Source organism: Coenobita brevimanus, chromosome 23 (genome assembly GCF_032717465.1).
Source record: "Coenobita brevimanus isolate Jiangsu-jjx chromosome 23, ASM3271746v2, whole genome shotgun sequence".
Taxonomy (NCBI): Eukaryota; Metazoa; Arthropoda; class Malacostraca; order Decapoda; family Coenobitidae; genus Coenobita; species Coenobita brevimanus.
The window spans coordinates 1,005,839-1,020,763 of NC_136976.1; the positions used below are offsets into that span (position 1 = coordinate 1,005,839).

Consider the following 14,925-nt stretch of genomic DNA (forward strand, 5'->3'; position numbering starts at 1 on the left):
TTTTATCTACTTATTTTCCATTTCATTTCAGTTTAATTGTTATAGCGGTTGGGATATGGTATGAAGTGTATCATAATGTAACACTTGGAAGTATGGATGGTTTGATGTTAGCTTACTTTTTTTTTTTTCACTACTGGTACAAATGATGCTGATAGTCATATTATTAAAAGAGAGAAAGAAATCTGTAGATGAACCCCTGATTCATGACCAGTGACTGCCATTTGCAAAATGGGTGTTGGGATCAGAAAATGCACAGGCTAGTAATTTTTGCTTCTGTCCATAATGCAGTTAGTAACCATTTTGAAAGGTCAGACTTCCTTTATATTCCATCTTTTTCAGTATTGGTTGAGATTGTTACCATTGCAAGACTGGGCCTCCTACTCAGAGTGAAAATTATACAGTGGCCAGAATTAACTCTTTCCCTTGCTGGCAATGTATGAAAAAAGATAGGGTGTCTGTATGAAGAGTTACTGGGTATTCATGTGAAAGTGTTTTAATGGCTATAAGTTTGTGCATCAGAATCTGTCTGAGTCATTGGTAAAACATACAGAGTGAAAACATAGGTAAGCGTGTGGAAGGACACTGCCAATACTTCCTTAAGTTAAAATGCAATGATAATCCCCACCATTGTGATGATATACAGAATTCTTCGTTTCATTCTTGCTGCCTCGGATGTTGTTGCTCGGTTTAGGAGAGCCTTTTTGACCTGCAGGGGTTTGACACAGCCCTCATTTACCCCTTCACGTTAGAAGTCTGCCTTGAGAAAAGTAAAATTATTTGGGTACAGCAAGAATAACATGTAAAAATTATAATCAGATTGAAAGTTTTTATAATAGTTGATCCTGTCATTGCACACTTAATTGGGACAGAGTTGGTTTACAACTAAAAAAAAAAAAAAAAGATCAGAGTTACATTTTGATCATACCTTAGACTGAATACAGTGTGTACACACTTGTATTCAGTGTGAGTACAGGTACCATAGATAGTGAATTCCTGAAATGCTGTAGTTGTACCATTTTTTTCAAGTAAATTTGATCATTAGTACTTTTGTCATAAAATCTCTTTAAGTACTGTATTCAGTTTTGGTATGTTGTACTTGTCTTTGAATAATATGGGATGCTAGTGAAAAAAGTTTACATCCAAAAGTTTGTACACAGGGAAGCAATTTTATGCATGTGAGGCCTTAATCTTATTTGGGGTTTAACGTTTTTTTTGGGTATGGTGTAATTTATTGAATGCATTAAATAAATGCATTTGTAAAGGAGTTTATGGAATGTATTACATTGCTGTTAGGCTGAGTACAACTGTGACTGATATAAGATAGCCTTTCATATTATGCAATAAATGGTGACAACCATAGTGGCACTAAGTACAGCAAATACTTGTTGGTGTTTTTTGCAAGTAGTAGCAATGTGTGTTTTCTGAAAAAAACAATGTTGAACCTGTTTATAGATATTTGTTTAGTTGTAGTAGTATTTTTTTTTTTCTCTTGCTGATGCCAGATTATTTTATTCAGTTTATGAAAATACCCTAATAGTGGAGGGGATTAAGGAAGACTGCATCTAACCCTTCAGTCTGAGAAGCTTCTCCTTAGCTGAATACAGTTACAATTCATATACCCCCCTCCCCCAGTTTAACTACACATTGCCATCGTCTCAACTGGAAGGAGTTAGGTTAGAACAGATGTGCCCTTTTGGTCCAGTAATCAGCCATGCAATGGATGGGTGTAAAAATTTTGTGTATACTGTACTTCATATATTGTATCATTCACGATGGGAAGGAGTATGTAGCACCAGTCCATCAGGTGGTCTGATCAGGTGGTACTCCCAAAGAGGATGGGAATACTGGTGATAGGGAGAGCTGGAGCTCCTGTTTCACTGACCCTCAGGGTAGCTGACCTTTTGCTGACCTTTTTCAGTGTGACACTAACTCAGAGAGTAGGAGCGTACTCTCCCAAACACTTTCTCTAACTAGCTCATGCACTTCTCTACATGTGCTTTGCGTACCACACAGTGTACCCCACTGCACTGCAGGGATTAATGCCACGAAGGGCATGCAGCCTGAAAATTTTGCCCCCGCTACTTAGTGGCAGACCTGAGGGGTTGCGTGGCGTAGGCTCTGCTAGCGCAGTTTTGGGACCAGGATGGGATGGGGCTCAGATCTGTGCCAGAAGGTACAGGGCATTTTGGTTAACGGGCTTCCACTTTCTCTTAATAGAGAGGGGCCTGAACCTGGGAGTAGTGCCCAAAGAGGCTGCCCTATCAATGGGTGCATAATGACGGGGCTGTTACAGTGCCAAGGTGCGTGTGGAGGGTGTCCCATGTAACTGTCCTGGCAGGGTGTCCCAAGGCCACTGGCACAGCTGATGGGCTATGGGTCCTTGGTCCCATGCCTGGACTTGGGACTGTGCAGGTGGGTGGTACCTGTGTTCCATCTCCCACTTCATTTAACTGATATGTCAAAAAATTAAAAGCATACTGTATACACAGTGTGCATATATATATATATATATATATATATATATATATATATATATATATATATACATATATATTATAAAGGCAAAAGAAATCTGGAAATCTCTCATATCTGTGACCCCGCCATCCCAACAGGGAAGTAGAACTTTTTTTGCTATAGAAAAATCTGTTGATAAAAGCCTGTAAACCTCTCTTTGGCAGCTGTTTTGGGAAGATATTTATGTTTCCTGATAGAGTGGTTACATTCTTTGCAAATAAGAAAAAAATGACAAGAAAACATGGTCCAGACAAACCAAAAATGCATCTAACTTAAGGGAATTTCCGACTTATGGAAGTGCTATTTCAGGTCCTACTGTACATGTTAATAAAGTTAGCTGAGCCATCTCCACGGCTTATGAGAATTCTTCACCTAGTGGCAAGAGAAATACAGTACAGTATATGGGCCACTCTGCTGTACTGTGGTGGAAATGATAGTGACTTAATGCTACCATGGGTTGTGCTGAGTGTTCAAAAATATTCACAGTAGTTGATCTTCCAAAATTTGTTTCACTACTGTAATAAAATATTCTGAGTATTCCTGTTTCTTGCTTCTGTACCTTTGTTATTTGATACATTGATGATTTTAAATCTAGAGTATTAGAGTATGTATTTTTCATTTAGTTCGTGATATTTGCTTGGTGATTTTACTTTATTCATTGTAGGGAAAAAAAATTTGAAGCAGAAGGGTTGGATAGAGCCTTCATCAACCCGTTTACTAGTAGGGACTCTTTCTAAGATTTAAAAAAAAAAAAAAGTCAGAACATGAAACATATGACATCCTCTGGTTGAAGGTGGCGCTGTTGAATCATGTTGTACTGATCATTGTTAATACCACTCACAATTTAATGATATTTTGGAGGTCTGTGCATCATTTGCAAAGATTTTTAGAGTTCTTTGTACAGTAAGCAGTATTTAAGTGCCATTTGATTTGGCACCTCATTCAACTGGGCACAGATAAGACCAACCAATTGTACTGAGTTTTTCGTCACCACCACCACCACCATCATATCTATGGTGCCTTTCTCTCTCCTGTGAGTCCCCAGACGGGATGGCTGTGACAGAACCGTCTCCAGGTTACTTTATCTTCGCATACCTCTCTCACTCTCACACACTTACTTCCTTCTCTTTCACCAGTATACAACTCCACCTTTTTCCATACTATATAACATCTCCTTTCATGCCACATAATGTCTGTCTCTGCCAACAACACCTTCAGTCTCAATATAATTCATTGGTTTTTCTGAAGCACATGTACTTTATACAGTATGTTGCCGTTCATTGTATACTATGTCAGTGATGAAAGAATAGCTCATTATAATTATTCTTTGAAAATAATTTATTGAGCCTTATTTGCTTACAATACTGGTATAAAACGACACATTAAATAGGTCTGCAACACAGGCAGTCCTCATTAAATGTAAGGGGTTTGCGCCATGATATCAGCTTTTTTCATTCAACCATCGCTGTGTACTGGAGAACTTTGGTTAATTAGCCTAAGCTACAAAGAACTTTACTGGGCAATCATTTTATAATTTGTGGACCTCATGAAAAGTTAAAACAAAAAAGGAAACATTAATGAGGACAACCTGTGTATGTCATCTTTACATTATTGGAAATATTCTTTTAGGTCCAGGCAGTGCAGCAACCTGTAAGAACACACTTAAGCAATAATTTCTGGATCATTTAAGTTTGTTTGTTTCTGAAAGAAGTCAGTAATCATTCAGGCAATGCAACTGTAGAACAGGTTCGTGGTACATCAGTTAACACAATCGAGATTATTATTATTATTATTATTATTATTTTTCAGGATGTCTTGGTTACAGTTACAGTACAGTATTTACTATGAAAACAGTTTTCATTAATCTGTCAACTCTCATGCACAGATCCATATACAATACTAGCATCTGCAAAGATGCTGAAAATAATTGACAATGTAGTCTTCTTGCAAGTTTGAAGATTGTGTCGTACTGTATCGTTTATAAAAGTAACATCCTTGCATGCATCCACTTTGGTCACCTAATGTAGAAGTTCACTGGAAGATCATATTGTTTCGTGTCATGTATGAAAGTTCCAACATGCTTACATACATCCACCTTGGTCACCTAATGGCGGCTGTCCACACTGCACGATCTATTTACAGTATATGCGTTCTTTGCTAGTCTTGATAGAGAACAAAACTTATTGAGCATATTTCATGATTTGTCCTTTTTGGAGGAAAGCACAGTGACTATAGCTGATCCTTCCACAACAGCTGTAGGCACTGTGTAACTCAGAAGGGCCGGCCTTTTAGAAACCTATAGGCCATGTAGGCATCGATCCCATGCAGAACCCCCAACACAAGACCCAGCACCTGGAAACGAGCCAGAAGTTAGTTATTAATGGTTAAAGTTATGAAAGGCAGTAAAATGGTCTTTTGACTCTGTAATCATGGAAAACTGGTTAAGGATAATGGTAATTAGCTATTGTGCATTATCAGGAACAGCTCCCCAGAACCTGCTCTTCAGTTCTGCGTATGCATACCACATCCTCTTGCAGTTGCCTAAGTACTACCTCGTTTCCTTATACATGATCTAGTCTTTCATAATATCCATCTGTGAAAATTTCACATGTAACTCACTGGTAGAATGATATAGCACTGTCCCTGCATCGTTTCCTTAGCACTTCATTGTAACAAACATGATAATCTAATGTTGCTTTCCTGGTGCAACACTCTGTTTAATATGAGTGTTGGCAATTTCAGGTCAAGTAAAAGTGGGCAGACTAAAATTAGTGTGGCTTTCAGATGTTTTGAAGTGTAACATCTAAGTTAATGCAAGTCATATACTCTGCACTCAGTCCCTAATGCGGAATTCACAAATCCAGCACTCAGCATAAGGCAGCAGTTACGAATGCAGCATCTAACATCGAAGGCACAACTTACACCCATCATTTAATGCAGAACTCAAATATATGGCATTTGGCATCTACTGCAGAATTAACATATCGAGCACTCATTATCTACTAAAGACCTAACACATTCAGCTCTCAGCGTCTATTGAAAAATTCTCATATCCAGTTCTCGATGTGTAATGCAGACCTCACATATCTAGCATTCAGTATCTAATACAGAACTCACACAATCAACACCTAACATCTAATAAGAAACCCACACATCCAGCACTCAGCATCTAACGAGGAACACACATGCAGCATCTAATGTCTAATGCAGGACACACACATGCAGCATTCAGTGTCTGATGCTGAACTTACGGGTACATAATTATTCAGCACTTGCAAATGCCTTCTTCAACATCCATTATAGTTCTCACATATGCAGCAGCCAACATCTAACGTAGAATTTGATACAGAACCCACATATGCAGCACTAAATATGTAAGTCAGAACTCACGTATGCAGCACTCATGGCCGGATAGACGGAGTAATATGGGATGGTTGCATAATATGGGAAGAGCCAAGTTTGCACTGCCCACGAGAGTTGAGCTGACGAGGCGAGATACAGCAAGCAAGCCAGGGTGTTGAAGACTGTCTCCTGAAATATGGGCCAGAGAAGAATTAGAGGCCTGTGTCGAGGAAGGGGGTGAGCTGGGGACAAGAGTTCATCTAATATTACATCTCTCCTACTCACGTTCCTCTGCTGGTTCACGTCATCAGGTCTTTCTCTGTCATTTCTACTCCCAGAATCTCGTGTAATGCCCCTCAACATCTACTTTACGAAGCTGTCCTACAAGATTCTTCTCCACATCCTACTTCTTCCAACCTGACCATCCTGTCTCTTTCTACAGTCTCCCAGCAGCCTTCCGAGAGAGGGAGAGAGAGAGAAAAATTATCACTAAACTAATACTTTGTGGAGAAGCTGTCTAAACATTCCTCGTAGACGTACCAAAACGGAAGAGCGGATGAGGCTAAAGGAGTTGGATGAGATGATGTAGCAGAAGGTGAGAAGGCAGACGACGAGGATGCAGGCGCAGACGGTGACCAGGAAGAAGGTGAAGGGGCGTCCGATGGCGGAACTGTAGCCGAGGCCGTAATTCAGCGTCAGTGTCAGGCAGATGGCGGAGAGTATCTGAGAAGGTGGAAGACAGGAGAAGTATAACCGGGTAGCCCCACCACCCTGTTGTATCAGTGCCACCACGTGAAGGCACCCGGGAGAGGGCACAATGTACGGACTCTCTCCCTCTCTCTCTAACGACTTTAATCCCATAACAGGTGGCCACAAACAAATCAATGCCATGTCGCCCTGTCCTCAGCCATTTAGTTGCCCTTGCTGAAAATCACACCACCCTCTCTCATATACCTCTCCCTTCCATCCCTCCATCTCATCCTTGGCCTCTTCCCATCCCTCTCCCTTTCATTCCCCCTCTCCCTTCCCCTCTCCCACTCTGCGTAGTTCCTCACCACTTCAATAATTTTCAGCCATCCGGGCCTGGACCTGAAGAACGTGATGTTGATGCAGGTACAGCAGAGGCAGCCACAGCACTTAAACCCAGCCTCGCCCCCCGCCCGCCTTGTGTACACTGCCGGTTGTACTACTGTAGGTCTTTGGGCCCCGGCATTCCACCCTACCGTCGTGTGCTGCATCCTTCTCGTGCCCTTCGCTTGCTTGGGTCAGAGGTGGTGGTGATGGTTGTGGTGTCGCTTCTGCAGGAAATATTGATAATAATAACAACAACAATGATAATAATAATAATAATAATAATAATACATTACTCGTATACCACCTTTCCACGTCATTACTGTCCGTCAGTTGTGCCAATTTGTGTTTTTAGAAATGTTTACCTTTTGAGTATGTCCTCCATTATGTCCTCCATCTTTCCGCTATGAGCTGTCTTCCCCTGGCCAAATATACCTTTGGCCAATGGATACACCTGGCCAAAGGATACCTCTGGCCAAAGGATACCCCTGGCCAAGTATACGCCTGGCCAAAGGATACCCCTGGCTCTCCTTGTAGTTCGGGTGTGTGTGCAAATGAAGTCAAGACATTTCGAATCCAATCTAGCTCAGTAGGCTGGACTGCTTTGGACTAGCCTTAATCAGCCAAAGTACCTCGTCAGAAGTGCAGTGTGACCTGATCCGACCAGGCTGGATCAGTCTATATAAAGTTTGTAGAAAAAAAAAAAAAAAAAAAAAAGCGCTAAAAGACAGACATTTTCAGTTTTCCCTTGCAACACAGCCCGCGAGTGTCTGTTTACTTCCAGGTGCCCAGGTGTACTGCTGATTAAAGAAGAGGACAAGAGGAAAACAAGCTAGGACAAGAGGAAAACAAGCTAGGACAAGAGGAAAACAAGCTTAGTCCACCAGTCAGACCAGCACAAGAATCGACCTCGAATTTTTCCAGCTGCAGGCGGATGTTCAAATCAGTTCACTATGGCTTCCCTCATGTATCATTATTAAACAATTTTGCATCAGATTCCTTTTGATTCCTTCAGAACGGTGATTTTTTTGTTGTTGATTTTATGTATTTATCTAATGGTTTATTCATTTATTTATTTGTTTATTGCTGCTGAGATTATTCTATTGAACCTAGGAGAGCCCTTTACACTGAAGAGGTAAATGAAGGGAGTATCGAATCCCTCTTGTTTGAAAAATCTCTTGCGAAGTTGAGAAATACTCTGGAAGAAGCAATAACAGCACCAATAATAATAATAATAATAATAATAATAATAATAATAAGTAAATGAATAGATAAAGGTAACACAAACCATCGTCGTGAAGGAGTTTAGTTACGTCAGGTTCTTACTCAATGTCGTATTTTCGTTTTGGCATGGGAGGCTATGTCGCATTTCTCCTCTTTACTAATTTATCTGTTACACCTCAATATTATCTACGTCATCCTTATCTTTTTCAGGATCAGCATAGTTTAGCAGCACAGAGGAGGATGTGAAGTTGTATTAGGGGACAATAAATAGCTAAGGAAGAGGAGTCACGGTGGCCGACGAGGTTGTACTCAAGTGCTGGGCTAATTATGGCTTGCTCTGATTTTTCCTTTGTAAACTATAGCCTCCTTGTTAAATGGTTTTTGTATAAAGGTGCAGCTGGTCTTCAACGATATTTAAACTCTGAAAAAGCAGTAAAATGATCAATATTCTCATCGAAGTAGAAGGGTCTTGCGTGAAAAGAAAAAAAAGTGAGTCATCCATTTTCTGCTGATCGCTCATCTTCGATTTCCTTTGTTTTCTAAATATCATCTTTCACGCCTTGTCAGAAGTCAGTTTTAGATATTTAACACTAATTTTCAGAGCAAATCCAAATTACAGTCGAGAAGACACAAAGCAAAGGAGTGCCATACAGTAGAGCCACAGAATACATAAAAACTACAGCCATGACGAAGACAGACTTGTAACTGAAGCAACCGGCATGATACCCATCCCCAAAATTGTCGTTTCCCACCCCAGGAGGTGACGCATTGAGAAGCACTGTTGAAGGATGCCCCACGGAACTGCAGCTCTTCATTCCTTCCACTTTCCTTCACATAGTTCTCCTATTTCTTTCCGCCCACCAACTCTCTTTTTTCAGCAGTTTTCTATTCAGGTAGGCTTGAGCATTGTTTTATCTTGGCTCCACCTTGCCATCCATTTGCATTAATTTTACTCTCGTCTTTGCCTTTGAAACTAACTTGCGTCTGCGTGCGTTGCGTGCTTTTCCTGTCCAGGTTGGCTTTAGCACAGTTTTAGCTTAGTTTTAGCTTACCACCCACTTGCACTCACTTTTGCCTCAGGGACTAACCTGCGTGTGAGTGCGTTGAGTGCGTGGTCGCGTCGGGCGGGGCACTGGGGTGTGTGTTTGTGTGTAGAGACAGTGACAGCACCCCTACCGCGGCTGCCACCACCACCGCACAAACTTTATTTTCGTCTCACCGGGACCCACCCACACACCGCTACACAGCTGCACCTCTCACCCAGACTCATACGAGTTTACAGAGCCTATCTACACACTGCACTTTTATTTTGTCTGAAAGAGAGAGAACTGCACATTCTATCTACACACCCCAGCCTCTGTAGCCTGCATGAGAGAGACTTACACACCCTATCTACACACTCCTGTTTCCGTAGCCTGCATGAGAGAGACTTACACACCCTATCTACACACTCCTGTTTCTGTAGCCTGCTTGAGAGAGACTTACACACCCTATCTACACACCCTTGCCTGTGTAGTCTGACTGAGAGACAATTGCACACATGACTTACACATTGTGCTTTATTTAGCCAAAATGAAGGAGAATTAATTTGATTTATTTTCTATTTCTTCGATCCGATAACACATTTCCAGTTTTATCTTTCCTGTCTCACCCATATCACACAAATTTTCACATCCCGTCCACACGCCACTGTTCCTATAGACAAGAAAAAAGTCTAAGCAAACTTTTAAAATATTGTTGGACTCTTAGCTCTCACGAATTTTTGTCTGCATAGCCATAGATAAAAAGTGGTAATGACTTAAAGAGATCTAATAATTATTCCTTTATAATTTGGCGGAAAAATAATACTGATGTGAGCTGAGTATTAATTCACACCGACTCTTATTACCCAAAGGTGGAATACTCAAACATATTTAAGATACATTCCTTGTTTTAATCTACGTCTATATTGGTAGTAAGGAATAGGCGCTGGAAAACCTGTCCTCTTCTTTCTCTTTTCCTTTTTTGAATAACCCGCGCACTTCTTTCCGCGTTCATTCTTCGATTACGTGCGCTATTCTTTCCGTATTCATTCTTCGATAACCTGCACTCTTCTTTCCGCTTTCATTCTTCAGTAAACTGCACTCTTCTTTCCTTGGTCACTCTTCGACAATTTCCCTTTCGTAAACCAAGATATACTTTTATGTGAGGAACGAGATCATGGGAAAATTTGTGCATTCTCCTTTACAAGTTTTTCATGGGAGAGCGAATCAGATTTTAACGAGAGAGAGTTGATCATGTGTCTGTGTATCCAGGCTGACAAAACACACACACACACACACGTCACAGTTTTAATTTTGCGACCAATATGAAAGGCAGTGACTGGATCTAACATATTCACCTCAGCAATTTTTACATGAATCTCGTGGCTCATACCAAAGTGAACCGCGATTCCTTTACCACGAAATTCACTTCAAGAACTAGGTAAAATCCTGTGGCATATATCATAGTATGCTGTACATTTCCTGTAGCAATATGATATGTGTGTGCAGGTATGACGAAGGCGGTATTTATAACCAGCGGCAGCGGGAGGTAGCTTGGTCTTGTTTACATTTTCTTGAAGCGGTACTCTCGTCGGTAAAGGAAGTTCCCTGACACCTTTACCTAAGCGATTTGTTTTGCTTCTTCCACCTTCCCGTCCTCTTCCGTGTTACGTAAATCTTTTCCAGTACCGCCATACTACATAAATGACGTCCAGAAGGATAATAGCCAGTCACATCCATGAATAAATCGCTATGGAAGAGTTGTTTGGGTGATGATGGGATTACTTGACGGGAGAAAGAGGGGGATTCACAAAGAGGATTTATTTATGATCGCGTCCATATTATAAATTATTATTATTATTATTATTATTATTATTATTATTGCTTTTCTTTCCGTTACAGGTGGCTTTACATTCAGTGACAAGCCAAATGGTTTCCTGTAAGCCACCAAGAACCATTTACATCGCTGGGTGGTAACCATGTAACCAAACCATATGTGCTCCCTACGTGTCAACAAGTGGGTTGGTGGAGGGTTAGTGCCCCTCCCCGTAAAACAAATAACTCAAAGTCAAATGGCCACCCCTTACGGGATTATGGCGTCTGGCAATAGATAGATAGATAGATTATTATTATTATTATTATTATTATTATTATTACTATTTTGAAGAGAGAGAAATGGGATGAGTATGTATCTCTTACTCCTTGACCACCGTAAAAAGAGGAGATAGATAGATAGATAGATAGATAGAGAGAGAGAGAGAGAGAGAGAGAGAGAGAGAGAGAGAGAGAGAGAGAGTAGCACACTGGTGAATGACGTCATGTGTGTGGTTGGGGTCAGGTGTGTGGTGGGGTCGTGTGTGTGGTATGGGCCCAGGTGTGTGGTGGGGTCAGATGTGGTTGGGGTCAGGTGTGTGGTTGGGTCAGGTGTATGGTGGTGTCAGGTGTATGGTGGTGTCGGGTGTGTGGTCGGGGTCAGGTGTATGGTGGTGTCAAGTGTGTTGTGGTGTCGGGTGTGTGGTCGGGGTCAGGTGTGTGGTTGGGTTCAGGTGTGTGGTTAGGGTCAGGTGTGTGGTCGAGGGTCAGGTGTGTGGTTGGGGTCAGGTGTGTGGATGGGGTCAGGTGTGTGGTTGGGGTCAGGTGTGTGGTTGGGGTCAGGTGTGTGGTCGAGGGTCAGGTGTGTGGTTGGGGTCAGGTGTGTGGTGGGGTCAGGTATTAATTAACCACCAAGCCACCTCACACACGGCCCCGTGGCGCAATGGTAGCGCGTCTGACTCCAGATCAGAAGGCTGGGTGTTCGAGTCACTCCGGGGTCACTTGAGTTTTATAGAGCACTGTGTTCACCCTGGCTCTATGTAGGTCACCGCGGCGTGCACACTGTGGCTCTGTGGGCTTCGTGAAACCTTCTCCTGAGCGATTTAGTATTTATTTTATACCGACGTTCCTCCTACAGACCACTTTGTTTAGTGTATCTCACTGTAGGCCACTTGACATTACTGTAAGTGGATCTGAACCTTTCGTGACATATCAGGCTTAGCGATTTATTACCTTCGCCAACGAAGCTGGAGGAGGTTATGTATTCGCCTGCGTGTCTGTTTGTCCAATAGATATCTCCAATAGTTCTCAGTGAATTTCAATAACATTTTTTGGAGGGTAGGCCATAGGCGAAGAAAGAATTGATTAAGTTTGCGGGCGAATCCGGATCAGGACTCGGCATTGGCGGAGGTATGCGCTCTCTGTGTGCTTTTCTAGTTTTACCTGTGACAGCTTAGCACACCCAGGCTCTTGTGATTCCCTCTCAGCTGAATAAAATCGTCTGGCGTTAGCTGAAGTATAATAAGAGAATTGTCACGATTATGGGAGATTCGCTTGTGTGTGTGTGTGTGTGTGTGTGTGTGTGTGTGTGTGTGTGTGTGTGTGTGTGTGTGTGTGTGTGTGTGTGTGTGTGTGTGTTTATTTGTCACCTACATATAGCCAGTAACAGGAGCTACTTTGAATGAAGACACTAAGTCGTATTGTCGTCGGTGAAAGGAGCTCCCTAACACCTCCTCCTGATCGATTTATTTTGCTTATTACACCTCGCTGTCCTCTTGTAGTCAGGGTAAGGAGATAAAGTATCCTTGTAAGTGGCTGTAGGACTTTAGTAGGCAGGATTTCTGAAAGATGCTGTTAACTTCAAAGATTAAGAAAATGCAGTAAGGGGAATTAGTGTTCTCTCTCTCTTTCTCTCTCCCTCTCTCTCTCTCTCTCTCTCTCTCTCTCTCTCTCTCTCTCTCTCTCTGAATATCACCTGAACACTAAGCATAAAAATAACATAGCAGCAAGACGCCTTACTCATATCACCATCATCTTAGGCTGACTTTAAGAAGGGCGGGAAGTCTAGTACCAGGATTCATATTTATCAAGACTCTTAACTAAATTTGCAGGATAAGCACGCCTCTAATATACTGTTATCATTTATCGTTATTTTGTGCCTTTTTTCGCTTCATTATTCACTCTAATTGTATAATGTATGATAGATGTATGAGTGAAATGTATGAATTGTCCTGTATACAAACTTAATCTTAGGTATGTTTATAAATACAGGGACAGGTGTAGGTTTTCCCTTCCCCCTGACCCCCCTCCTCACCACCCCCTCCCTCTCCCCTCCCCCTTCCGCCTCCCTAACCTCTCCCTGACTCCCTAACCTACCCCTTCCATCCCCTGTCCTCTTCCCTCCCCCTTCTTCTCCCTCCCCTTCCCCATTCCCCCTTCCCCCTTCCTCTCCCCTCCTTTCTCTCCCTTCTCCCCTTCCCCTCCCCCCCCCCGGGTCCGTCGCCTAGGTAACCCCCCAGGGTCGATAAGAGAGTGACCTCAGCAGTTCCTCCTCTCGACACCTGTGGCTTACCCCGAGTACACACGCCGGTCAGACTGGCGGACGAATGCTGTTTTTCCCTCCCTCGTCCCTCATAGCCCTGCAGTTTACAATTAGGGACCTGGATGTAACGCTGACGGTTGTGTGAAAGGCGGGAAGAAATAAAGTGTCTATGATCTTCGAGTGTTATGTAAATCCCTCCAATATCGCCATACTCTGCATAAATAACTTACAAAAGGATATTACCCACCCATATCCATAAATAAATCGCTAAGGAAGAGGTGTTAGGGAGCTTCCTTACCTGACGAGAGTACTAGCCTAGGGAAAAATATGCTGTGCCGGTGAGTTTTATTTATTTTCTCCTAACACCACTTCCTTAGCGATTTATTTTGCGCATTATACCTTGACATTCTCTTGTATGCTAATTATGTAGCTTTCCTCTCGGCATGGTTGGCATCAATAATTCACAAGAGGATGCTGAAATGTTAGGTGGAGAATAAATCTACTACTACTACTACTACTACTACTCTTATTGTATGCTTCTCCCTCCTCCTTCTACTGCTACTACTTCTACTACTGCTGCTGTGTGCTACTATTCCCCCTCCTACCACCACCATCGCCACCACCACTACTACACCTACTACTACTACTACTACAACTACTACTACCACCACCACCACTACTACTACTACTACTACTACCACTACTACTGCTACTATTGCTACTACTACCACCACTACTTCGATGTCAACTGATACTGAAGGTGCAAAGACAAGAGAAAGAATGTAAGGCCCATCCAAGTACTATTTCCCTTCCGTTTTCTGTGAGGTTACCCTTGCGTCAGGCTTTGTGGGGGGGACTTAGGTTCCTATGACTCACGCTGCTAAATAACATCATCGGGTGTTAAAGAAAATAAAATGGAGTTCACAGGAGAGAAAAAAGACAAAGTTTCGTTTCTCTTACTAACCCTAACTTGAAAAAACGGAAAAAAACAGAAAGAGTCGTGTTAGCCAAGAAGAAATCTCAAGTTTACACAATCCAGCGATGGTTTATGTTGAGAGAGAGAGAGAGAGAGAGAGAGAGAGAGAGAATATGGAACACAGACAGGCTAGTTCGGAGTTGTAACAGATCAATAGGATATGGTACTAGTCACGAAGAAGTGTCTTGGGAAGGATATGATGCCGTAGTAGTCTCATGTTCTATCAGTGAAATCAAAGGAAATATACTGCAAAAGGAAGAATATTACCAGTTTAAGGTAGAACTATAGAAATCATGTGTTAACTATCCCTATCAGCAAATCTGTACTTACTGTGGCCTATGAGTTGGCTGTCTGCTCTATCTAAAGGTGGTGTGTGTGTGTGTGTGTGTGTGTGTGTGTGTGTGTGTGTGTGTGTGTGTGTG

The 14,925-nt window shown here is 42.1% G+C and overlaps 1 protein-coding gene and 1 non-coding gene across 4 annotated transcripts; one reads left to right on the forward strand and one right to left on the reverse strand.

The window, feature by feature from the left end:
• Positions 1–3,848: 3,848 nt before the first annotated feature.
• Positions 3,849–9,339, reverse strand: sing (MARVEL domain-containing protein sing). Of its 3 annotated transcripts, XM_080267098.1 has the most exons (6): positions 7,382–8,071; positions 7,293–7,348; positions 6,912–7,154; positions 6,397–6,579; positions 5,905–6,045; positions 3,849–4,866 (listed from the first exon to the last, which is right to left on the reverse strand). In XM_080267098.1, exons 3-6 carry the CDS (start codon positions 7,092–7,094, stop codon positions 4,786–4,788), a joined length of 588 nt encoding a protein of 195 aa, XP_080123224.1. In that variant the 5' UTR covers positions 7,095–7,154; positions 7,293–7,348; positions 7,382–8,071; the 3' UTR covers positions 3,849–4,785. The 3 variants fall into 3 exon arrangements, with proteins under 3 accessions (XP_080123224.1, XP_080123223.1, XP_080123225.1); XM_080267097.1 differs by lacking the exons at positions 7,293–7,348; positions 7,382–8,071 and adding an exon at positions 9,240–9,339; XM_080267099.1 differs by lacking the exon at positions 7,382–8,071 and having other exon boundaries at positions 7,293–7,381.
• Positions 9,340–11,914: 2,575 nt separating this feature from the next.
• Positions 11,915–11,986, forward strand: TRNAW-CCA (transfer RNA tryptophan (anticodon CCA)). Its single transcript has one exon. It is a non-coding gene; the product is annotated as a tRNA-Trp (tRNA).
• Positions 11,987–14,925: the final 2,939 nt, after the last annotated feature.

Bases quoted from the DNA above. Each gene is read 5' to 3' on its own strand.
- sing (XM_080267097.1), bottom strand. From the start codon at position 7,094: ATGCAGCACACGACGGTAGGGTGGAATGCCGGGGCCCAAAGACCTACA. The intron at 6,046-6,396 runs GTACGTCTACGA...CCCATATTTCAG, and splicing joins TCATCCGCTCTTCCGTTTTG to GAGACAGTCTTCAACACCCT. The intron at 4,867-5,904 runs GTGAGTTCTGAC...GCTCGTTTCCAG, and splicing joins CGGCCATGAGTGCTGCATAC to GTGCTGGGTCTTGTGTTGGG.